The sequence below is a fragment of the Lissotriton helveticus genome, chromosome 4_1 (assembly GCF_964261635.1).
Source record: "Lissotriton helveticus chromosome 4_1, aLisHel1.1, whole genome shotgun sequence".
Classification (NCBI taxonomy): Eukaryota; Metazoa; Chordata; class Amphibia; order Caudata; family Salamandridae; genus Lissotriton; species Lissotriton helveticus.
This window is the reverse complement of record NC_136063.1, coordinates 66,985,412-67,010,509: the sequence shown is the minus strand read 5'-3', so window position 1 is coordinate 67,010,509 and position 25,098 is coordinate 66,985,412. Positions and strand designations below refer to the sequence as shown.

General features: G+C 45.4%; 1 protein-coding gene across 1 annotated transcript in view; it reads left to right on the top strand.

Annotated features, from left to right (window-relative positions):
- The first annotated feature begins 347 nt into the window (after positions 1 to 347).
- The window catches only part of LOC144827867 (embryonic protein UVS.2-like), a 59,147-nt gene continuing 34,396 nt past the window's right edge, over positions 348 to 25,098 (top strand). Inside the window, exons 1-3 of the mRNA XM_078686032.1 lie at positions 348 to 431; positions 12,410 to 12,434; positions 15,109 to 15,174. Of these exons, the coding sequence (XP_078542158.1) occupies positions 363 to 431; positions 12,410 to 12,434; positions 15,109 to 15,174 (160 nt within the window). The 5' untranslated portion in view covers positions 348 to 362. The remainder of the gene's footprint in view (positions 432 to 12,409; positions 12,435 to 15,108; positions 15,175 to 25,098) is intronic.

Here is a 25,098-nt window from a genome sequence, read left to right as displayed (position 1 = left end):
AGCCAAACCCTGAAGGTGCGCCTGTGTCCAATCCCAACTTCACCCTCTTACAGAAAGAATACAGACAACACGAATATACCACGGTGCAGGGACTGTCACAAACCCAATTTACCACACTTAAAAGCTGCTTATTATTATCTTAGCTCTGGCACCAGAGAGGCAATCCCAGGGCAGTCTCTCCAGGACAGACACACCTTGTGATCTGTGCAGAAAGAGACGTCATCCTTGGGGCTGAAGGCTGATTGGAGGATGCTCAGCCTCTTCTGGGTATATAAAGAACTGGGTCTAAGGTCAACGAAGCATCTCTCTGAAGGAAGAAACATTGTCTGGTGGTGACCTGAGCTCTGTTCCAGAACCAGAGAATGGACAGTCGAGCATGGACCCTGGTGGCAGTGTGCCTGGTGGGCACCTGCTGGAGCTTACCTGTACAGGTGAGACCCCCTTTAACGATGGTATATAGAGCTGAGTGCAGGCACAGGTGAGACCCTTTAACAATGGTATATAGACCTGAGTGCAGGCACAGGTGAGGCTCCTTTAACGATGGTATATAAAGCTGTGTGCAGGCACAGGTGAGACCCCCTTTAACGATGGTATATAGAGCTGAGTGCAGGCACAAGTGAGACCCCCTTTAACGATGGTATATAGAGCTGAGTGCAGGCACAAGTGAGACCCCCTTTAACGATGGTATATAGAGCTGAGTGCAGGCACAAGTGAGACCCCCTTTAATGATGGTATATAGAGCTGAGTGCAGGCACAGGTGAGACCCCTTTAACGATGGTATATAGAGCTGTGTGCAGGCACAGGTGAGACCCCCTTTAACAATGGTATATAGAGCTGAGTGCAGTCACAGGTGAGACCCCTTTAACAATGGTATATAGAGCTGAGAGCAGGCACAGGTGAGACCCCTTTAACAATGGTATATAGAGCTGTGTGCAGGCACAGGTGAGGCCCCTTTAACAATGGTATATAGAGCTGAGTGCAGGCACAGGTGAGACCCCCTTTAACAATGGTATATAGAGCTGAGTGCAGGCTCAGGTGAGACCCCTTTAACGATGGTATATAGAGCTGTGTACAGACACAGGTGAGACCCCTTTAACGATGGTATATAGAGCTGTGTGCAGGCACAGGTGAGACCCCTTTAACAATGGTATATAGAGCTGAGTGCAGGCACAGGAGAGGCCCCTTTAACAATGGTATATAGAGCTGTGTGCAGGCACAGGTGAGACCCCCTTTAACAATGGTATATAGAGCTGTGTGCAGGCACAGGTGAGACCCCTTTAACAATGGTATATAGAGCTGTGTACAGACACAGGTGAGACCCCTTTAACGATGGTATATAGAGCTGAGTGCAGGCACAGGTGAGACCCCTTTAACGATGGTATATAGAGCTGAGTGCAGGCACAGGTGGGACCCCTTTAATAATGGTATATAGTGCTGAGAGCAGGCACAGGTGAGACCCCCTTTAACAATGGTATATAGAGCTGAGTGCAGGCACAGGTGAGACCCCCTTTAACGATGGTATATAGAGCTGAGTGCAGGCACAGGTGAGACCCCTTTAACGATGGTATATAGAGCTTTGTGCAGGCACAGGTGAGACCCCCTTAAACGATGGTATATAGAGCTGAGTGCAGGCACAGGTGAGACCCCCTTTAACAATGGTATATAGAGCTGAGTGCAGGCACAGGTGAGACCCCCTTTAACAATGGAATATAGAGCTTAGTGCAGGCACAGGTGAGACCCCTTTAACAATGGAATATAGAGCTTTGTGCAGGCACAGGTGAGACCCCCTTTAACAATGGTATATAGAGCTGTGTGTAAGCACAGGCGAGACCCCCTTTAACAATGGTATATAGAGCTGTGTGCAGGCACAGGTGAGACCCCTTTAACGATGGTATATAGAGCTGAGTCCAGGCACAGGTGAGGCTCCTTTAACAATGGTATATAGAGCTGAGTCCAGGCACAGGTGAGACCCCTTTAACGATGGTATATAGAGCTGAGTGCAGGCACAGGTGAGACCCCTTTATGGTATATAGAGCTGAGTGCAGGCACAGGTGAGACCCCTTTATGGTATATAGAGCTGAGTGCAGGCACAGGTGAGACCCCTTTAACAATGGTATATAGAGCTGTGTGCAGGCACAGGTGAGACCCCTTTAACAATGGTATATAGAGCTGTGTGCAGGCACAGGTGAGACCCCTTTAACAATGGTATATAGAGCTGTGTGCAGGCACAGGTGAGACCCCTTTAACAATGGTATATAGAGCTGTGTGCTGGCACCGGTGAGACCCCTTTAACGATGGTATATAGAGCTGTGTGCAGGCACAGGTGAGTCCCCCTTTAACGATGGTATATAGAGCTGTGTGCAGGCACAGGTGAGACCCCTTCAACGATGGTATCTAGAGCTGATTGCAGGCACAGGTGAGACCCCTTTAACAATGGTATATAGAGCTGTGTGCAGGCAGAGGTGAGACCCTCTTTAACAATGGTATATAGAGCTGAGTGCAGGCACAGGTGAGACCCCCTTTAACCATGGTATATAGAGCTGTGTGCTGGCACAGGTGAGACCCCTTTAACGATGGTATATAGAGCTGAGTGCAGGCACAGGTGAGACCCCTTTAACAATGGTATATAGAGCTGCGGGCAGGCACAGGTGAGACCCCTTTAACGATGGTATATAGAGCTGAGTGCAGGCACAGGTGAGACCCCTTTAACAATGGTATATAGAGCTCTGTGCAGGCACAGGTGAGACCCCCTTTAACAATGGTATATAGAGCTGAGTGCAGGCACAGGTGAGACCCCTTTAACAATGGTATATAGAGCTGTGTGCAGGCACAGGTGAGACCCCCTTTAACAATGGTACATAGAGCTGTGTGCAGGCACAGGTGAGACCCCCTTTAACAATGGTATATAGAGCTGTGTCCAGGCACAGGTGAGACCCCTTTAACAATGGTATATAGAGCTGTGTGCAGGCACAGGTGAGACCCCCTTTAACGATGGTATATAGAGCTGAGTGCAGGCACAGGTGAGACCCCCTTTAATGATGGTATATAGAGCTGTGTGCACGCACAGGTGAGACCCGTTTAACGATGGTATATAGAGCTGTGTGCAGGCACAGGTGAGACCCGTTTAACGATGGTATATAGAGCTGTGTGCAGGCACAGGTGAGAACCCTTTAATAATGGTATATAGAGATGTGTGCAGGCACAGGTGAGACCCCTTTAACGATGGTATATAGAGCTGAGTGCAGACACAGGTGAGAACCCTTTAATAATGGTATATAGAGCTGTGTGCAGGCACAGGTGAGAACCCTTTAATAATGGTATATAGAGCTGTGTGCAGGCACAGGTGAGAACCCTTTAATAATGGTATATAGAGATGTGTGCAGGCACAGGTGAGAACCCTTTAATAATGGTATATAGAGCTGTGTGCAGGTACAGGTGAGAACCCTTTAATAATGGTATATAGAGATGTGTGCAGGCACAGGTGAGAACCCTTTAATAATGGTATATAGAGCTGTGTGCAGGCACAGGTGAGAACCCTTTAATAATGGTATATAGAGATGTGTGCAGGCACAGGTGAGACCCCTTTAACGATGGTATATAGAGCTGAGTGCAGACACAGGTGAGAACCCTTTAATAATGGTATATAGAGCTGTGTGCAGGCACAGGTGAGAACCCTTTAATAATGGTATATAGAGCTGTGTGCAGGCACAGGTGAGAACCCTTTAATAATGGTATATAGAGATGTGTGCAGGCACAGGTGAGAACCCTTTAATAATGGTATATAGAGCTGAGTGCAGGCACAGGTGAGACCCCTTTAACAATGGTATTTAGAGCTGTGTGCAGGCACAGGTGAGACCCCTTTAACAATGGTATTTAGAGCTGTGTGCAGGCACAGGTGAGACCCCTTTAACAAAGGTATTTAGAGCTGAGTGCAGGCACAGGTGAGACCCCCTTTAATGATGGTATATAGAGCTGTGTGCATGCACAGGTGAGATGCGTTTAACGATGGTATATAGAGCTGTGTGCAGGCACAGGTGAGACCCGTTTAACGATGGTATATAGAGCTGTGTGCAGGCACAGGTGAGAACCCTTTAATAATGGTATATAGAGCTGTGTGCAGGCACAGGTGAGACCCACTTTAACAATGGTATATAGAGCTGTGTGCAGGCACAGGTGAGAACCCTTTAATAATGGTATATAGAGCTGTGTGCAGGCACAGGTGAGAACCCTTTAATAATGGTATATAGAGATGTGTGCAGGCACAGGTGAGAACCCTTTAATAATGGTATATAGAGCTGTGTGCAGGCACAGGTGAGAACCCTTTAATAATGGTATATAGAGCTGAGTGCAGGCACGGGTGAGGCTCCTTTAACGATGGTATATAGAGCTGAGTGCAGGCACAGGTGCGACCCCCTTAAACAATGGTATATAGAGCTGAGTGCAGACACAGGTGAGACCCCTTCAACAATGGTATATAGAGCTGAGTGCAGGCACAGGTGAGACCCCTTTAACAATGGTATATAGAGCTCTGTGCCGGCACAGGTGAGACCCCCTTAACAATGGTATATAGAGATGTGCGCAGGCACAGGTGAGACCCGTTTAACGATGGTATATAGAGCTGAGTGCAGGCACAGGTGAGACTCCTTTAACAATGGTATATAGAGCTGTGTGCAGGCACAGGTGAGAACCCTTTAATAATGGTATATAGAGCTGAGTGCAGGCACAGGTGAGACCCCCTTTAACAATGGTATATAGAGATGTGCGCAGGCACAGGTGAGACCCGTTTAACGATGGTATATAGAGCTGAGTGGAGGCACAGGTGAGACCCCCTTTAACAATGGTATATAGAGCTGAGTGCAGACACAGGTGACAACCCTTTAACAATGGTATATAGAGCTGTGTGCAGGCACAGGTGAGACCCCCTTTAACAATGGTATATAGAGCTGAGTGCAGACACAGGTGACAACCCTTTAACAATGGTATATAGAGCTGTGTGCAGGCACAGGTGAGACCCCCTTTAACAATGGTATATAGAGCTGTGTGCAGGCACAGGTGAGACCCCTTTAACGATGGTATATAGAGCTGTGTGCAGGCACAGGTAAGACCCGTTTAACAATGGTATATAGAGCTGAATGCAGACACAGGTGAGACCCCCTTTAACAATGGTATATAGAGCTGTGTGCAGGCACAGGTGAGACCCGTTTAACAATGGTATATAGAGCTGAGTGCAGGCACAGGTGAGACCCCCTTTAACAATGGTATATAGAGCTGAGTGCAGGCACAGGTGAGGCCCCCTTTAACGATGGTATATCGAGCTGTGTGCAGGCACAGGTGAGACCCGTTTAACAATGGTATATAGAGCTGAGTGCAGGCACAGGTGAGGCCCCCTTTAACGATGGTATATAGAGCTGTGTGCAGGCACAGGTGAGACCCGTTTAACAATGGTATATAGAGCTGAGTGCGGGCACAGGTGAGACCCCCTTTAACAATGGTATATAGAACTGAGTGCAGGCACAGGTGAGGCCCCCTTTAACGATGGTATATCGAGCTGTGTGCAGGCACAGGTGAGACCCCCTTTACAAATGGTAAATAGAGCTGAGTGCAGGCACAGGTGAGACCCCCTTTAACCATGGTATATAGAGCTGAGTGCAGGCACAGGTGAGACCTCCTTTAACAATGGTATATAGAGCAGTGTGCATGCACAGGTGAGGCCCACTTTAACAATGGTATATAGAGCGGTGTGCAGGCACAGATGAGACCCCTTTAACAATGGTATATAGAGCTGAGTGGAGACACATGCGAGAGCTGCAGTAACAGTAATAGATATGGTTCTGTGCAGGTGCAGACTCTCGGGTGTACATCACTGTAAGTACACCTGTGCAGGTGAGAGCTGTAGTTACAGTGTTTTATGGACCTGTGTGCACATAAAGCCTCTCAGATGTACCGCACCTGACTGTGAGGGCATCTGCAGACACGAAAAACACAGTAACCATAATGCATGGGTCTGCAGTACACCTGTACAGGAGAGTTATGTTATGTTAGTATGTATTTGTAGAGCGCACGTTCACCCTGGGGTTTCTTGGCGCTGTGTACCGCTGGGGAACCCGTCCTGGCTTTCCTTGTGAGATGGTCCCTATTGGGCATCCCCAAGGTGAAGCCAGGCATCCCCGGCAGCGAGGGGGCCATTGTGGAGATTAAGCAAGCTATTGCCCAGAGTTGCAGCGTGGGACCCATGGTTAGAGAGGCACCGAGGCGAGATTTATCGAGCCCGCTGACATTGGTCCTGTACCCTGCCGAGTCGGGAATTGAACCCTGGTCCCAGGCCGACCTCTGCTTCTGGGTCTGCCGCCTCTAACCGGTGAGCCACACTTCTCCACTAACAGAGTACATCAGTGACAGTATCACACAGCCCTCTGTACATGTGACGCCTCTCAGGTGAGCTTCACACAGAGCGCACCTGTGCAGGAGAGTGTATCAGGGACAGTATTACACAGCCCTGTGTACATGTGATGCCTGTCAGGTGAGCTTCACAGAGAGCGCACCTGTACTCAGTGATTTCTCCCACGTGCCTACTAAGAGAAGATTCCCGATACTCAAGCTGTGTCAAACAACATGCTGCTGCTTTCTCCTGTTGCTGCAGTCAGGTGTCATGTTTGGCATGACGTCATAGGGAACTTATAGTGCAATGATTATCGACTATGGTTTTCACAAGTATGCGTTCATATCTCACGGGCTTCTCTCGTAGACGTTAACAAATGTGCATTCCGGTCGCCTGTCTCTGGTGATAGAATACAAATGGCCACAAAACAGCATTGGCAGTGCTTGTGAGCAGGGCGCAAATTGTGTGTGCTTAGATATTGCATGCACCTTTTAGCTTTTAGGTGGTGGTGAAAGCATCCAGTACACATAAAATATAAAATTCAAGGGTGCCACAAATACAGTATTTTAGCACCGGGACTTAATCTTTTACAAAATAAACACTGGCCTCAACTTAAACATTTAGTTTTTATTTAAACTCTGACACATAGAAAGTGGCAACAGGAAGAAAACTGACGGTAAACCTGTTCTGGTTAATTGGTAGCAAAGACTGTGTTTTAAAATATCTTATGGGTTTAATGCACCTGATGCAGAGATCTGTGTGTTTCCATGGAATCTGAGTGAATAATAATGGTAAGATGCTTCTCGAGGTTAATGGACTTGCTGCAGAAATCTGTGTGTTCCTGGTGAATCTGAATGAATAATAATTGTGAGATAACTCTGGAGGTTAATGCACTTGCTGGAAAGATCTGTGTTTTGTTTAGCCTCAGTTTTGACTCAAAGTAGCATAGAAGGTTAGTGCAAAGCACATCATGCAACATGCAAATGACAGATTTTATTTTATGTAGTTAGATAAGTAGGTTACGGCTTTGAAGACGGAGATCCTTATGTTACTTGTAGTTACTTGTAAAGCTTTTAATATAGCACAGTGAGCTATGGAAATGATATGTGACTTCTACACCTTGTAATGCTCCACTGCTTTATGTAACACACTCTGTACAATGATTTACAAATGCATATGATTTCTTGTATATGTAATATTTACGTTTGATGAAAAGTGCTCCGACACCCTGCATTGGGATTAGTAGTACCATACAAGAAAAAATAGTGCCACTTAAATTATTTCAACGCCTCCTCAGGGGTAGTAAGCGCTCTATAAATGCTATTTATTTTGTGTAAATGCTGGGAAAGGCCAACACATCTGACATTATGACAGTGCACGCATATCTCGTAAACAGAGCATGAACAAAGTGAAAATCTGCCTCCCTTTTTTTTGCAGAGTTTTATATAGCGCGAACTAGACCCGAACCGAATCAGGTATCAGAGCGCTTTACATAGCACCAGTTACGTTACATGAGGACGGACACACATTCATTTTAGGCACGGGGAGATTAAGTGATTTGCCCAGAATCACAGGAGGTTTTTGGCGTCGTTACCGAGACTCGAACCCAGATCCCCAGGTCCGAGGTCGAGCGCCTTAGCCGTTAGGCCAACCCCTCTCCCTTAGGTGTGTGAGACGTGCTAACAAGGTGCGAGCCTTTGTTATGCCTCTACTTCTAGGTGTGAGGCTCCTGACTGCTCCCAGTCAGGAGACTGAACAAAAGGAGTCCAGATGACCCCTCAGATTCCTTTGTTATGGGCCCAGCTGGAGTCTGAAATGTGAACGCCCCCTCCTTGCCTGCACGTTGTTATTTATGGAAAGCAGACAACGTGCAGGGGAATCCTGAATGTGTCCTGGTGTTTAAAAATGACACCTGTAAGAATGAACAAAAAAGTTTATTGTTTCAGTTAATTAAAACCATAACAATACATTTTATAAAATCAGGCACTACAAATAAAACTCTTAGTGTTTATCTACATTCTGTTTCTCTTTCCGTTTCCAGTGCAAGTATTTTTAAAATGTAGTCTTTTTAACAAAAACAATGTACAATTTTAAAGCTGATCATAAGCATTTGTTGGGCCATGTGAAGTGTTCCTCCGAATGTTCTAGTGTTGTTCTGTGTTATGTTCGGGAGAGCCCTCTACCACAAAGTCAACCGTCCTATTTCCCTTTTCTGAGCGGGGCACAGGGTTACATTTCAGTGCATGTGTATGAGCCAGAAGGAACTTTATTAATAGGCAATTCAATGGAGTGTCAATAGGGTTTATCAATCAATCAATCAATCAGGAGTTTGTTAAAGCGCGACTACTCACCCGTAAGGGTCTCAAGGCGCTAGGGGTGGGGGGGGGGGTGCAGGTTCCATTCCATCAAAGAGGGGGTCTGTCGAAGAGCCAGGTTTTGAGGTTTCTTGCGAAGATGGGGAGCGATGTTGTCTGTCTGAGGTGGAGCGGAAGGGCGTTCCATGCTTTGGCCGCGAGGAAGGAGAAGGAGCGGCCTCCCGATCTGGTCTTTCTGGTGCGGGGGACCACAGCGTAGGAAAGCTGGGCTGATCGTAGGGTCCTTTGGGGTGCGTGGAATTTGAGTCGGCTGTTCAGGTATGCTGGTCCGGTGCCGTGGAGGGCCTTGTGTGCGTGGATGAGCATCTTAAAGGTGATTCTCGCCTCGACGGGGAGCCAGTGGAGTGTGCGCAGGGGCTGGGAGATGTGGCAGTGTTTTGGCAGGTTGAGGACCAGTCTTGCGGTGGCGTTCTGGATGTTCTGTAGCTTGCGGATGAGGTTTTTGTTTATTCCGGCATAGAGTGCGTTGCCGTAGTCGAGTCTGCTGGTGACCAGGGCGTGAGTGACTGTCTTTCGGTGTTCGAGGGGGATCCATTTGAAGGTCTTACGAAGGAGGCGGAGGGTGTGGAAGCAGGAAGATGAGACAGAGTTGATCTGGCGGTCCATTTTGAGCTCGGAGTCCAGGATGATTCCCAGGTTGCGTGCGTGGTCTGTGGGGGTTGGCGGGTTTCCGAGGGCGGTGGGCCACCAGGTGTCACTCCAGGCGTCGGGGTTTGGGCCCATGATGAGTACTTCTGTTTTGTTGGTGTTTAGCTGTAGGCAGCTGTTTTTCATCCATTTGGCGACAGCTTCCATGCCTTCTCGAAAGTTGCGTCTGGCGGTGTTGGGCTCGTTGGATAGGGAGAGGATGAGCTGGGTGTCGTCTGCATATGACACGATGTTGAGTCCGTAGGTTCTGACGATGGGGGCAAGTGGAGCCATGTAGACGTTGAAGAGCGTCGGGCTGAGGGAGGAGCCCTGGGGGACTCCGCAGGTGATAGGTGTGGGGTCCGAGAGGAAAGGGGGGAGTCTGACCCGCTGCGTCCTGCTGGAGAGGAAGGAGCAGATCCAGTCGAGGGCCTTGTCCTGGATTCCTGCGTCGTAGAGTCTGCGTATTAGGGTGCGGTGGGAGACTGTGTCGAACGCCGCTGATAGGTCGAGGAGGATGAGGGCTACTGTTTCTCCTTTGTCCAGTAAGGTGCGGATGTCGTCTGTTGCGGCGAGGAGGGCAGTTTCCGTACTGTGGTTTTTTCTGAAGCCGGATTGGGAGGAGTCGAGGATGTTGTGTTCTTCAATGAATGTGGCGAGTTGGCTGTTGATGGCTTTCTCAATGACTTTCGCTGGGAACGGGAGCAGGGAGATGGGTCTGTAGTTTTTGAGGTCAGTGGGGTCTGCTGAGGGTTTCTTTAGGAGGGGGTTGACCTCGGCGTGTTTCCAGTCGTCGGGGAATGAGGCGGTCGCCAGGGAGCGGTTGATAGTTTGGCGGAGCATGGGTGCGATGGTGTTGGCGGCTCTGTTGAAGATGTGGTGGGGGCAGGGGTCCGTCGGGGCCCCTGAGTGGATTGACTTCATTGTCTTCAGTGTGTCTTCGGTGGTGAGGGCTGTCCAGTCATCAATCGTTGGTTTCCGGGTGTCGGGGGTGGTTGGTGAGGGTTCAGTGTATTGGTTGTCTTCGTCGAAGTTGTCGTAGATGCTCTTGATTTTGTGGTGGAAAAAGATGCTGAGTTTGTCGCAGAGGTCTTGTGAGGGAGGGATGTCGGTAGACTCGCTGGTGGGTTGGGCAAACTCCTTGATGATGCTGAAGAGTTCCTTGCTGTTGTGTGCGTGGGTGGAGATTCTGTCTTCAATCGCTTTTTTCTTCGTTTCTCTGATGAGTTGATGGTGGGCGTTGATGGCGGCTCTGAAGTTGTTGTGGGCTTCTGTGGATTTGGTGTTTCTCCAGGCCTTTTCGAGGCGGCGGCATGTACGCCTGGACTCTCGAAGTTCGGTGGTAAACCATCTGGCTTTCTTGGCACGGGTATTGTTGTTTTTCTTGAGGGGGGCTATGGTGTTGGTGCTGTCCGAGATCCATCTATGCAGGGTTCGGGCTGCGGTGTTGGGGTCGTCGTTTTCCGCGATGGTTGGGGTGGAGTTGTTGAGTGAGGAGGTGAGCTGGTCATTGGTGATTTTGGTCCAGTTTAGGGTTGCCATGATCGCTGATCTGCACGTTCTTATACCTATGGAGTTCATGGCTTTTTTTTTTAGAAAGATGCCGAGTACATGGGATAAATTCGGACAAATAGAGACAAGATGGATAGTCCTCCTTGCTGCCCCAACATAGTACACCTGTAAGAATTCAGCACATTATTCAGAGGGGCCCAACCTCTTGTCATGGTGGACGGCGTTCACCCTATGCAAATAATAGGTGGACGCTGTCCACCCATGTGTACCCCCGACTTGGGCTATTGCACAAAGTGCTCGGTTTTCTGCATTTGGGGTCTCAGAATGCGTGGTGGAGCTAAATCGCACGTGCTAGAAGATGTAAATATGTTTGGATACTCAACCATGGATGTTGTGGAGTGTGCCTGCTCGATTTCTGACACTTTTTACCAGGAATAACTCTTGCTTGCCAAAAACATGCGAATATGGAATTAGCGTGCACATTTGAATTCCAATTTGGGCGCAAGGAGTTTGCACCCAAATCAGGATTAGTGCGGCCATCCGATGGTCCTACTTGAGATACCCCAAGGACACCTCCACAGATTCTTCTGCTACATTGTACGAGAACTCTGTACAACTTCGAGCCATCTGAGCTGCTGAAGGACATTTGATCTTGTGACACTTTTTATCGAAACGTTCCTTCAGTAGTTAAGTCAGCATCCAAATAGGTAGATGAACCACAGACTTCACGCTTGACATCTGTCCAACCCTGAGTGCTTGAAACAAGGCTCAAGCCATTCCAGGAGCCACAGTGTTTAACCACCATATCCATATGGACGCTTCAATATCGACTGCAGCAATATTGACCGCAAAATATCAGCTGCACAGTATCGACAAGGACAGTTACCAAGGAGGCATCGGACCAGTAAATCCCCGCTCCCCAATATACTCTTACCTTGATGATACTGTGCAGGGTGATGTCCTGCAGCCCATACTGTTGCAGGTCGAGGGTTGTCCTTTCCATATTTTGACATGTCAAGTCAAGTCAGGGATATTTGTATTGTGCACATCACTCCCAAGAGTCTCATGGCGCTTGCAGACGGCTCTAACAAAGAGATGATGAGGTAATGGCTTAGTTTTCAAAAAGGCATGTCTTCAGCTTTTTATAGAAGCAGCTTTTTTCGGGGTTGATGCACAGGTGTAAAGGCATCTTATTCCAAGGTGCCGGAGCAAGAAAAGAGAAAGAACGACCCCCTTTCCTGGCAAGATGAATTCTGAGAGGAGTAAGCAGTGCCTCATTGCTGGATCTGAGCAGTCTGCCTGGCTGATACCAGCGTAGCTTCTGCGACCAGTATTTGGGACCATTACCATACATTTGCTTATGGGTCAGGCACAGAATTGTGAAGAGAATTCGTTGACATATAGCCCAAGGTACATCCTATGTCATCTGTTAAAACATGGTGTTAGAGTTTCCTAAAGTTCTAAAGTCCTTATACCTAACATTGAGTGATTAGAATGTCATCTTTCTCTTTTGCAGATTTTCTTTGAACTGGAGAAAAATCGTAAGTACATTTTTAGTCCTGATATCTTTGAACTTGAGCATAGCTCCTGTACGTAACGAAGCGCTGTACTCTGGGACGGGTGGTGGCTGCATTGAGTACTATCCACGTAATCCCTTTAAATCGGATTTTGAGTGTTTACAAAGGGATAGAGAGTAAGATGTGCAGCCTTGAATGATGAGCAACCTGTGCATGTACGCCTTGTGCATGAATATAATGCTGCTATGAGTCACAAGGTGTGAGGATGAAAGGAGAATCAGTCACACCACTGACTGAATACGCAAAACGAAGTTGCTAAGACCGGGAAGTGAGAATGAGCTAAACATCCACAGAGAAGCAAACCCCTAAGCACCATTGGCCGTAGACAGAAATGCAGCGCTTTATAGATCGAACTGCTCTATTGTGTATTTGGAACCGGTGTTTGGGAAAGGATTTATAATGTCAATCAATCAATCAGGGATTTATAGATCACACTACATACCCATGAGGGTCTGAAGGCGATGGGTGGGGGGGGGGGGTTTCAGCCAGCTCTGAGGTCATCTGAAGAGCCAGGTCGTGAGGTCTTTTCTGAAGGCTTGCAGTGTAGGGCTTCGTCTGATCCTGAGGGGTAGTTCATTCCGGGTCTTGGATGGCTCTGTGGGTGATGGGGATATCGGCAAGGGCTAGGTCGGCGGAGCAGAGATTTATTTTGGGGCCGTGGAAGGAGATTCTTTTTTTAAGGTTTTGGGGTCCAGTGTTGTGGAGAGCTTGGTATGCATGAGTGAGCAGTTTGAAGGTAACTCTCTTTTCAACGGGGAGCCAGTGGAGGTCACAAAGGTGCTGGGTGATGTGGTAGTGTTGTGGAATGCGGAGGACGAGTCTGGCTGCTGTGTTCTGAACAGTCTGGAGTTTGCAAAGGAGTGATTTGTTGATTCTGGCACAGAGGGTGTTTCCATAGTCCGGCCTGCTGGAGTGCGTGGGTGACGGTCTTCCTGGAGTCGGGGGGGATACATTTGAAGGTCTTGCAGAGTATGTGGAGGGTGTTGAAGCATGTAGAGGACACGGCGTTGATCTGTCGGTTCATGGTGAGTTAGGAGTTGAGTATGATGCCGAGGGCAGTGGGCCACCAGTTGTCGTCTCTTGCTGTGGGGGTGGATCCGAGGATGAGTATTTCTGTTTTCTGCAAGTTGAGCTTCAGGCAACTGTTGCTCATCCAGGATGCGACGCCCGTTATTCCTTCCCGAAAACTTTACCTGGTGATGCTGGGTTCCTTTGGAGGGAGAGGTGTTGTCGGCGTAGGATATTATGCTGAGTCAGTGCTTTCAGACGATGCTTGCAAGGGGGGCCATGTAGGTGTTGAAAAGCATGGGGCTGAGAGAGGATCCTTGGGGTACTTTGCATCTGATCTTTGTGGGTTTGGAGAGGAAGGACGGGAGTCTTATTCGTTGTGTTCTGCCAAGGAGGAAAGAGCGAATCCAGTCTAGGGCAGTTCACTGGAAGTTCACTGTATGCCAACATCGTAGAGTCTGGCGGCTAGTGTGCAGTGGGAGATGGTGTCAAAGGCTACTAAGAGGTGTAGTAGAATGAGGGCTGCAGTGTGGCTTTGATCGACGAGAGTGCGGATGTTGTCAGTGGCGGCTAGGAGGGCAGTCTCGGTGCTGTGGTTGCCGCAGAATCTGGATTGTAAGTCGAGATTGTTGTTTGCATCTATGAAGTGCGTTAGCTGGGTGTTGATGATTTTGTCGTTTACTTTGAGGAGGATGCAGCTCAGGGGTTTGGGTGCGTTGGCGTCTGGTGGGTTTGCGGTAGCTGTCTGGGTCCGGTGGTGGGTGAAGGCGCAGCAGTAGTGTTGGCAAGAGAACGGGCCTTGGAAGCCCAGTGTCGAGAGCTGGCAGTTGTTGTTGCATCCAGGGTTGAGTGCTTGGAGAGTGCTGGAGTCGTAGTGGCGGGGGTCGTAGGACCAGGGTCCCTGGCATGGTTGGGTCACAGATGGGCACAGACGGGCTTGCCTTTGGCGTGCCAGAGATGTGGCCGCTGCCATTAAGTGGGGTATAGGAGGGACAGAAGCTGGAAGGCGGGGGTGGGTACAAGCGCGTGGGTGGGGCCAGCAGCGGCAGGAAAAAGGCAATGAAAAAACAGATGTAACAGAGAAATTGGCAGAGATAGAAAAAACAAAAACAGAAAAAGACAGGATGACCAGAAACCAGAAAAAGACAGAAAAAGCTGAACAGAGCAGACCAGCAGAAGAGCAGGCTCTTCCACTGGACCACCAGCGATGAGGCGCAGGCAGGAGCCTACGGCTGGAGGAGGGCCTCGAACACCTACCTAGGAACCAGAAAGGCGCTGGGGGCCGTGCCTCAACGACGGAGCTGCACGAGGGGAGAGCAGTTTCCCTGACCAGGAGGTCAGCGGTCACGCATTGTAAGAGCATACAGCCCGTAAGAAAGATGGGCCTGCACATTTTTCTCAGTTTGCAGCATATGTCCCAGCGCCTACAGGGCTCTGCGCATTTCTCAAACCTCCACCCACACTTGGCATGAACACTTTTGCGAGTTGGCAGAAATAGACAGTTTGTGCATTGACACTGATGCACATTAGGACCAAGTGAATATTTCACGTGCTGTAATTGCTTTATGAATCTATCTATTCCTGTGCATTAGCAGCTGACGTGAATCTGGGAATGTGCCTTCTCTTTCAGACACCCGGCATGCAGAGGAGCCCCTGATACCAGACATCTTCGAGATCATCACCAATGAGAACCAAGGTAAGAGAAAAGTTCAGGTTTCTGGGCGCTATACTTTATTAGACGTGACCCTGAGCCCAGACGTCTTCCAGACCATCACTAAAGAGAACCAAGGTAAGAGAAAACCTTGGGCTTTTAAACGATAGACTTTATTACATGATAGTCAGCAGAGACCCTGATCCCATCACCAAACAGAACAGAACTGAAACTAAAAGAAACCCTCAGGCCTCTGGGCGCTGCACTCTGTTACAAGAGAGTCAGATGTGAGCCTGAGCCGAGGTGTCCTCACAAACATCACCAAATACAGCCAAGTTGCTGGACGTGACCTTTTCTGCAGGGTCACCCCAGATGTTTTCCTTCCTCTGCCGTCCTGTTCTGAGCTCATTGGCTTTTAGGACTCTGTGCACTTTTTTCCTGCTGACCAGTGGTAAAATGCTTGTGCTCTTTCCCTGAAACATGGTCATATTGGCCGACACCTAATTGGCACTTTTAATTTACTTGTAAGTCCTAGTATCTGGAGCTAGGTGGACCCAGAGCGTGTACATTAAACTCTACTCAGTAGCCTTTTAAACATGTCTCAGGCCTGACCCTGCAGCCTGCAGTGCAGATTGAAGCAGCCTCTCGACCTGGTCTCAATACATATTCATTGGCTCATATTTTACAAACATAGTATATCTGGGAACAGTTATCATGCATTTAAAAACATGTATAGGGTGGAATAACACACTTAAAAATAAAGGCATTCTGGGAAATAAAGTCCTCCTGAACACAATTCATAGAATAGAATAGAAACATCTGGAAACAACATGCACATATGTATCATGTCATCGCTACATAACTACTATTATTAATCAAAGTGTATGACTGGTCCACAAAAGTATATATTTTAAAGGATTGTCTGAATACAATTATATCAATGAAAATTAAACTAACCTTTCTGTGCGTAAATTTAACCTGCTCGTTGGTCTAGTTCAATTCGTGAATATTCAAAGAATTCTATATATTGGTTAATACTTGTATGTAACACAGATAATGATGGAGTCGCATGAGCACGCAAATCAAGATGGCCTCTCCGCGTTAATTACCGCAACATAAGCCATTCACTGACTGTGATTCTAATGAATATTAGGCTGGTCATTATTAGGCCAATATTATTTTAATTTTAATATTTTAATATTAGGCCAATATTATTAGGTCAATATTAGGCCATTCACTGACTGTGATTCTAATGAATATTAGGCTGGTCTTGCCGTCTAATTTGCTTCCAAGGGCTTGCCAAGAACAGCACTTTCAGAATTGGTGCTTACTTCAGCTTTTGAGTGAGGTTTTGGAGGAGTATTTTCAATTGAACTCTTCAGCGGTGTTTCCTTCCTCGTACTGCTGAGGTTCTCAGTCAGGAGGGCAGAGTCACTCACCGGAAAGGGTGCGGCTGTGGCCTGGTCACTCCCACAGATGGTTTTAGCTGCTGCACAGCATTATATTGTACAGCCTTTCTTTTAAGTTGTTTACATTTATAATAATTATTGCTCATAGCTTTAAAATAATTTGTTCATTATTATGGAAGGCAAAAATACTCCTATGATACATAGCAAGCATAAAAAAATTGTTCGCCTCTGCCAGCCAAGTCTAAATTAGTAGGAGCCAGTGAACCTTCTTTGGCTGTATTATTTGATGAAATACAAGCTATTCGTTCCAACATAGACACTATTGCATCCGAAATAAAAAAATATACGCTAAGAAATGGCTAGTCTTTCGATGAAAGTCTCTGACAACGCAATCAAAATTCAAGACAACAAAGTCAAACTAGATAGTCTTATAACTATTACAGCACAGATAAGCCAATGTACAAATTATTACTTGAGTTAGAAACTCATAATAGACAGTATAACTTGAGAATTTTTAATTTTCCGGAAGATGTGAAAGGTAATTATTGCAGGATGTATTTAGAAAAGCTATTGCCTAGCCTCTTGCGCTTAAAGTTACCTGAAAAATTCGAGATTGACAAGGTGTATAGAATTCCTTCTCATAGAAATCCAAACCAAATTAAACCTCGCCAAATGATATTTAAAATGTCGCATCATCATCATCTAGTGCCGATGCGGAATGCGGCAAGGGGAATTCCATTGTTAATGGTCAATGGGAACAACATTTTTATTAATTAAGACTTTGCCAAAGAGACTGTAAAAATCCGCAAAGAGTTTGTTGCTCTTCGTTTAAGTCTGAGAAGTTGTGGTTTCAAATATGGATTATTCAATCCCTCCACGATGAGAATATGGAAAGACGGATTCTTAAAGTCCATCCAGCATCCTCATGATCTTTGTTTATACTTAGATCAACGCTCACAGCTCTCCATGGAAACCAATGAGAACGTTACTTGAGAACTATGATTTAAATGCTCTTCTAACTAGCCTAAACAGCTGAAATTCTTAAAAGGGCATTTCTGGATTAGTTATTCTTGTCATGCGTGTGTGCAATTCAAGAATTCTATTTATGTTTCTATGCTGTCTTTATTGTGTTGGTCCGTCTCTTTCCTTTTATCCTCTGTTTTCTATTAGAGCTATGCTTACTCTGTCAGTTGATTCTTTTTTCTCTTCTATTTTCACTTTTTCATTATGATGTCTAATATTAACGGTATTAAAATTGTTTCTTTTAATGTAAAAGGTTTACAGCACCTTGTTAAACGTACTAAGGTTTTAGATTATTTAGCTAGACATAAGGCTGATATTTGTTTACTTCAGGAGACTCATATAGATGATACTGTTTTATCATACATGAACAAAAAATGGGTTGAGAATATTATTTCTTCACGTGCTCTTAATAGGAAACATGGAGTTGCTATTTTGTTTGCAAAAAAAATGCATATTCAAATATAACATAAATGTTCTGATTCTAATGGTCGTTTTCTTATAACTAAAATAAAAATCGATGATACTGTTTTTTCTACAGTGAGCCTCTCAAACAGGTACTCTGTTTTGGGAACTGAAGATAGTATGGAAAACCAGCCAAAGGTTACAAAAACTACAAGTGACATTATCACACCGCATAATGCTGTCTTAGACTCTACGACTCACTCATTGGCTGATTTACTACTAGTCATGAAAGAGGAGATGGCTAGTAGGTTTACGGTTTCAGAAACAAACCAGGCTGAGATGACTAGCATGTTCTTGGTTTCAGAAGCTAACCAGGCGGCTATCCAACTATCATGCGAAGTGCTGACCCGGAAATTAGAAGAAGTTACTACGTGTACGGATGCAATAGAGTCTGAGATCCCTAAACTTAAAGATGCTATACACACTAACTCAGCAGATGTGGTCAAATTAAAGGTCCAAAACAAAGAACTTAAAGACGATCTTGAGCGCCTGAAAAATCATTCCAGGAAAAACAATCTGAGGCTCCTAAATATCCCAGAAGCCCTTGAAGGATCGGATATAAAGTGGTTTGTGATTTCTCTGTTAACGGGAACAGTTTTTAAAAACTCGCCTAGTATAGATCTCTCACATGAGATTCAAAGAGTACGCCGCGACCCTTTCAAGAGGAACCCCGGCAGACAAAGACCAAGGAAGATACTTGTTAATTTTTTGTCATACTCTGTTGAGGAGTTAATTCTATCCTCTGCCCTCAAGGAAGGTACTACTACATCTAAATCAACATCCACGGTTAAAACCCCATTCTCCTTCACTATAAGATCAGATGTCTCGCATATCACCGCAACAAGACAGTGGGAGCTGGGGAAGAGGCTCGAGGATCTAAAAAGTTTGGGGGCAAGAGCACAGTTGAGGTTTCCTGCGACATTACGTGTGATGTGGGATAATCAGATGCATTAGTTCCACACGACTGAGGAGGCAGACACATTCATAGCCAGAATCAAAACGGAGGCGAAGGGAAGAGAGGGAGATCATTGAAGCTATGGGGGGCTCTTTGACATCAAGGTTCCCTGATTCAACTAATTGCATTCATGTTTTTTTTTTAGGCAGCCTGAGGGAGTGGTGATCGAATAGGCTTTTTTTTTTTAGTTCAACTGTTTATTGCATCGTTCTCACAATACACCGCTTTCTCGCCTACAACCCAGGGGCCGGCAGCATGGCATTCGTGGCGATAAGAAAGTAGGAACAGATTAACACAGCCTCGTTACCGACAGCCCGGAGGCCCGGTGGCGTTTGGCATTAATATTCGTTATGCGTTGTGTATCGTGCACAAAACATATAAGACCTGGTATCACAGTAGAACCTTTTTAGAAAGCTATATGCATGAACATACTCAGTACGTGGGTATAACTTTTTCCAAAAGAAACATAAAAAAAAAGAAGTATACAAATGCAATATGAAATGACGTCACATAAGGTGTCAGTCCAGTCTCAACCATCAAGTGTACAATCCTTCAAACTACTCAAATTTCGCAGTCAAAGTAGGGGTGGAGGTCCACAGTGAGGGGGCGCACACACCACAAGCACTCAAGGCAACATCATCGCCCAGCGTTCCCATTCGCGTATGCATAAGACGCCATGCCGTAGTTCGACAGGGCGCCCGGGCAAAACGGAGGAGGCAGGGAAATCTCAGGAAGCACTCATGCATCAGATGAATCACCCACGGGCATCCCCCCGGCCCTCAACCGATACCCTCCGGAGCCATCTCAGGTGGAGGGGTGTGTTGGCTAGTCCCAATGGCGCCTGCTAAATATTCGCGGTATGGCCCCCAGATGTCAACCGGTCTGGATGCGGCAGGAACCATGTCTAAGTATTCGGTACTAGTTAGCAGATGGCAGGAATACCCATAAAAGACAGTAAAGTCAACTTTATCTCTTGGAATATAAACGGGCTAGGATGTCCACGCAGACAAAGGCTGATACTGAAGTATTTAGAGCTTCCCCCAGCTCAGGTTTTCCTTATACAAGACACCCATTTAAGATTTGTAGAATGTCGTTCAATATTTTCTAGAATTCCCTGGATAAAATGTTTTTGTTCCTCACAACAAACGATTAACGGCAGGGGTGTAGTAATTCTGATAAAGCAAGGGGCTTCCTGTTCTATTAAATCAGTGCAGACGGATCAGACAGGGAGGTGGATAGTGGTACAATTGGAATTTCGAGCGACAGATCTAGTCTGTGCCTCCTCCTATGGTCCAAATGTTGATGACGCAACCTATATCTGTAAGCTGCAATCAAAATTAATTACGGCAACTCCACCTATGATAATAGGAGGAGATTTTAGTGTCCTCCTTGACCCTTTACAAGCCAGGTCAAATCAGAGCCACTTTATAGGGGCTCCTCGGATCCGCCAAGCAATGAAAAATCTGTTGCATGACTTAGACTTGGTGGACGTCTGGAGGGCAAAGAGGGGAGATCTCCAGGGGTTCACGTTTTTTATTAAAAAATATTGTCACTCATCCAGGATAGACTATATTTTAACATACAGACATATCCTGGGTAGTTTGACGATGGTCTCAGTATTGCCAAGTCAACACTCGGATCACACCGCAATATCATTCTCTTATCTAAGGAAGAGTAATACACTACAAACTAGATGGACGCTCAACAGAGCAAAGCTGTTAGACCCCGACATTATACAGGCTACCAAATCCTCCTCCCTAGAATACTTTCTTCTCAATATTAGCTCTACAGCTATGGATTTTGTCTGGGACGCCTTCAAGGCCACCCTGAGGGGCAGACTGCATGGCCTTATCTTTTCTAAGAATTGGGCTGAAGCCCGGGAGTTAAGTAATATGGAGGGGAGAATCCTGCAATTAGAAACGGAAAGGAATTTACTCAGCCACGGGAGCCCAGGAAGGTTGGCAAAAGTCCAGGAAGAACTAGAGGGGGCCAGGCAGGAGTATAGGGAAAAATTGGACCAGAAATGCAGGGCGCAATGGCTTAGCAAGAACATGCAACATTCTGAGTATGGGAAGAAGACCGGGGCTCTACTGGCCTGGAAAGCAAGAACTGATTGCTCCAAGAATAATATCAATGAGTCTATAATAAATAATAATGGGCATAAATCAAGGAGAGTAGAGGACATGCAGACTTGTCTCCTTTCCCTTTTTTCGGGTCTCTATAGAAAGAACTTAGCCCCATCCCTAGACCAAAAACAAATTTGGTTAAGGGGTAAATCTTTGTCAACATTAACCAAAGCTACCTGTAATCTCCTTGATGCCCCTATTACTTTAGAAGAGATTAAAAATCAAATAAAGAAATCTAAAAACAACAAAGCATCAGGAACAGACGCATTGCTGAATTAAGTTTATAAACCCTTATCAGAAGAACTAATACCGGTATTGGGCACCCTGTTTAACTCAGTATATAGCTCAGCAGGCCAGATCCCCACATCCTAGAAGGACGCAACCATAGTACTAATATTAAAACCTGGTAAGGACCCATTAAAAGCAGACTCCTACCATCCGATCTCCCTGCTGAATGCTGACTATAAGATCTTCATGGGTATTTTAGCAAGGAGATTGACTAAATTGGTCCCCAATCTGGTCAACATTGACCAGAAGGGCATTGTAACTGGGAGCTACATCCAGGAGCCGACGCAACTGCTGATAGGTAATATCGACTTGGCCGTAGTAAGATCAGATCCCTTTGCAGTAGTTGCCTTGGACGTGGCCAAGGCATTTGACAGGGTCTGCTGGGTGTATCTCTGGGAGGTACTCAGGACTATTTTCATTCAGACCCTGAGAAAATGTTATCACGGAGCATCTGCAAGGATTCTATTGAACGACATGCTAATCTCTAGCTTTAATATCCAGAGGGGAACAAGACGGGGGTGTCCAAACTCACTCCTGCTATTTAACATCTCTAGAGCCGTTGGCGCAGGCCATCAGACTGGACGATCTAATTTATCCCTTTAAATCCCAGAATTATCGATGTAAGTTAGCCCTATATGCGGACGACGTAATATTATACACCAGTATACCCTAGGGTGACCATCCCGAGGGTTGAAGCTCTTTTGGAAGAATTTGCCTCCTTCGCTGGCTATCTAGCTAACTCCTCCAATAGGGAGGTGATGTGTTGGAACATCAAACAATGGGAGGGCCCTACTAGCAAAGAGATAAAATACTTGGGTATCTATATAGTGAAAGGACTAGATGAAATCCCCCAGATAAATCTGAGTAAAATTACTAAAGAAATTGATTGTCTCTTCACTAGATGGAGGAGTCTTCCCTTGACAATTTACGGGAAGGTTAACTTGGTGAAGATGGTTATCCTCCCTAAATTGACTTACCTGTTCAACGCAGGCCCCTTGGTTTTTCCCAGCTCATGTATTTCTCAGATTCAAAGTAAAATCTGGAGCTTTTTTTGGGGAGATAAAAGAGTAAGACTACCCTGGAAGAAGTTGAGGCGTTCGCTCACTAAAGAGGGTTGGCTTTTGCGGACATTAGATGGTATTCTGTTGCATTCCAATTTAAAGGTATTCGGATGCTACTTTCCAAACCGGCGGATTCATCGTGGGGAAGACTGTTTGGCGATATGGTTATGATGGAGGGCGGAGGAGATGGAGGAGGCTTTTTATACGAGTTTGGGGCTCCAAGGTACTTTAAACGATTGAATCTGAAGGTCCTTGGGGCCGCCCTTGAAACATGGCATAAAGTGAGATGTAGGTGGGGAATTGGCTATTATTCAGAATTTGCACCTATATGGGATTCCCCTGGGACACCACTCTGCCTTCAAGATAGTCTGGCTGAATCTATTAGGAGAGCAGGCATAACCATCTGGTCTGACTCGATAGACGCAGAAGGAATTCAGCCTTGTGAGTTACTAAGAGCCAAGATAGGCCCGGGTTTTCAAAGTTTAAGTATGTACAACTTAAATCTTGGTTTGAAGCAGGAAAGGGGGAAATAGCTGGAGACTGGGATACAGAGATTATTTTCCAATCAGTACAGCCAAAAAAGAAATAAATTACTATTTGGTATAAGAAGTCTCTAGTTGCAGAAGATTTGGATCTACCACCATTGGAGATTTACTTGAGCCCTCTCTGAAATTATTATATACATTTATCAAACCAGCCAGCCTAAAGAAAAATCTTTTTTTTTTGTCACCAATCGACTTTACTAAACGCCAGCTAAGATAGTCAAGTTTGCCCCGTTGCCTACCCCAAAATGTCCTAGCTGTAAGGCACTCCACGTTAATGACATCCATATTTTCTACGAGTGTCCCGAATGAAGTGCCTTCTGGAAGGGGGTCGGGGACACTCTCCGCGGCATCTTTAAAGTAAGCATTGAGATCAATCTATCATTGGAATTTTTTGGAAACGACGGCATATCTACTCCGAACCTATTACAGATTCATAGTGGGTTTCTTCTATACCTGATGCTAATTGTCTGGAGAGAAATATGTATGAAGTGGAAAGATCCCCATCCTCCGAAGAGAGAAGATTGGCTTAAAGCCACATTTGCTATTGGTCGCCTAGACCAGGACGGAACTGAGGCTAGCTCTATAAACATCTGGCAGCCCCTTTCGAGCTGGGGCCGAGATTTGAGATTAATATAATCTTTGCTGGCTCTTTCTATGGTCCTATTATTACACCTAGCCCTCATTACATCGGGGCCGGTCTGGTAGACCTAAGCAAGTGCAGTAAGCCATAGGGTGCCCAGTTGAAGATTGATGGCTTTTTAAGATCTGCAGAAGCTTCCGGGTACGATGAGGACAAAAGAAAAATGATTTATAACGTATTGATAGTTTTTTTAGAGCAGTGTGGCTTAACTAAAATTATATTGTCAGTTAGAAATAAATTCGATATTCCAATTCCCTTAGATGCAGAACGTTTAGCTATAAATCATTTAAGCTACCTAAATATCCAGGTCCAGAAGGTATCCCGGCTGATTTTTAGAAAGAATTGCTCCTTACCTATTGTCGCATTTATTCAAACTATTTACTCATTTTAGCATTGTAGGGGCAACTTTAGGAACCTTTACTGAGGCTTTGATTATAGTCCTTCCAAAATCTGATTAAGATCCCTCTATTGTTTCAAATTATCACCCTATTTCTTTGATTAATCAAGATTGTATATTTTATACAAAGATCCTTGCTACTTGGTTGGCTACTGTGCTTCCTCCCATCGTACATATTGACCAATCTGGTTTTATGAAAAACAGATATTCAGTGAATAATGTAAGGTTATTATTTCATGCGATTGAAGTTGGATTATCATGTCTTCATCCAGCTGGTGTCCTGGCATTAGATGAGGAAAAGGCTTTTGGCAAAGTACATTGGCAATATCTTTTCCGTACCTTGAATGCATTTAATTTGCGCACCTCATTTATTCGTATGATTTTATCTTTATATTCTTGTCAGTCGCCCAGCTTTTTATTAATGGTCAGATATCTAATACATTTTTACTTTTCAGGGGTACTAGACAAGGTTGCCCATTATCACCTTTGCTTTATCTTCTTGCTATTGAACCTTTACGAATTGCCATTAGAAATTCTTTGGAAGTCAAAGGGCTCATTATAAATAATTTTCTATTAAAACGTCAGCTTACGCTGATGATGTACTTCTATATATTGGTGATCCGTCATCTTCCATTTCTCCATTATTAAAAACACGTATTCTCAGTTTTCGGGACTTACGCTAAATATGAATAAAACTGTTTTTTTTCCTTTAAATGTTCGTTGATAACCTGATATGCTTCCAAACAAAGAAATTATCTGGGCAAAAGACAAAATCAAATACTTTGGTATATTATTGTCTTATACCATAAAACAGTTGATTTCCTTAAAATGTAATGAAAAAAATTAAAATATTTAAAAAACATTCAAAAATGGTCTGCACTACATTTACCTTGGTGGGGAAAAATTGATGCTGTTAAAATGGTTATTGCTCCAATTTTTTTTTTATCTTCTTTCTATTATACCCACACAGTTTCCTCTTGCGTTCTATAAAAATATGGATACATTTGGAAGAGCAAATCTCCTTGTTTAAGTTATAAGCAATTAAGACAGGCTAGAGCAATGG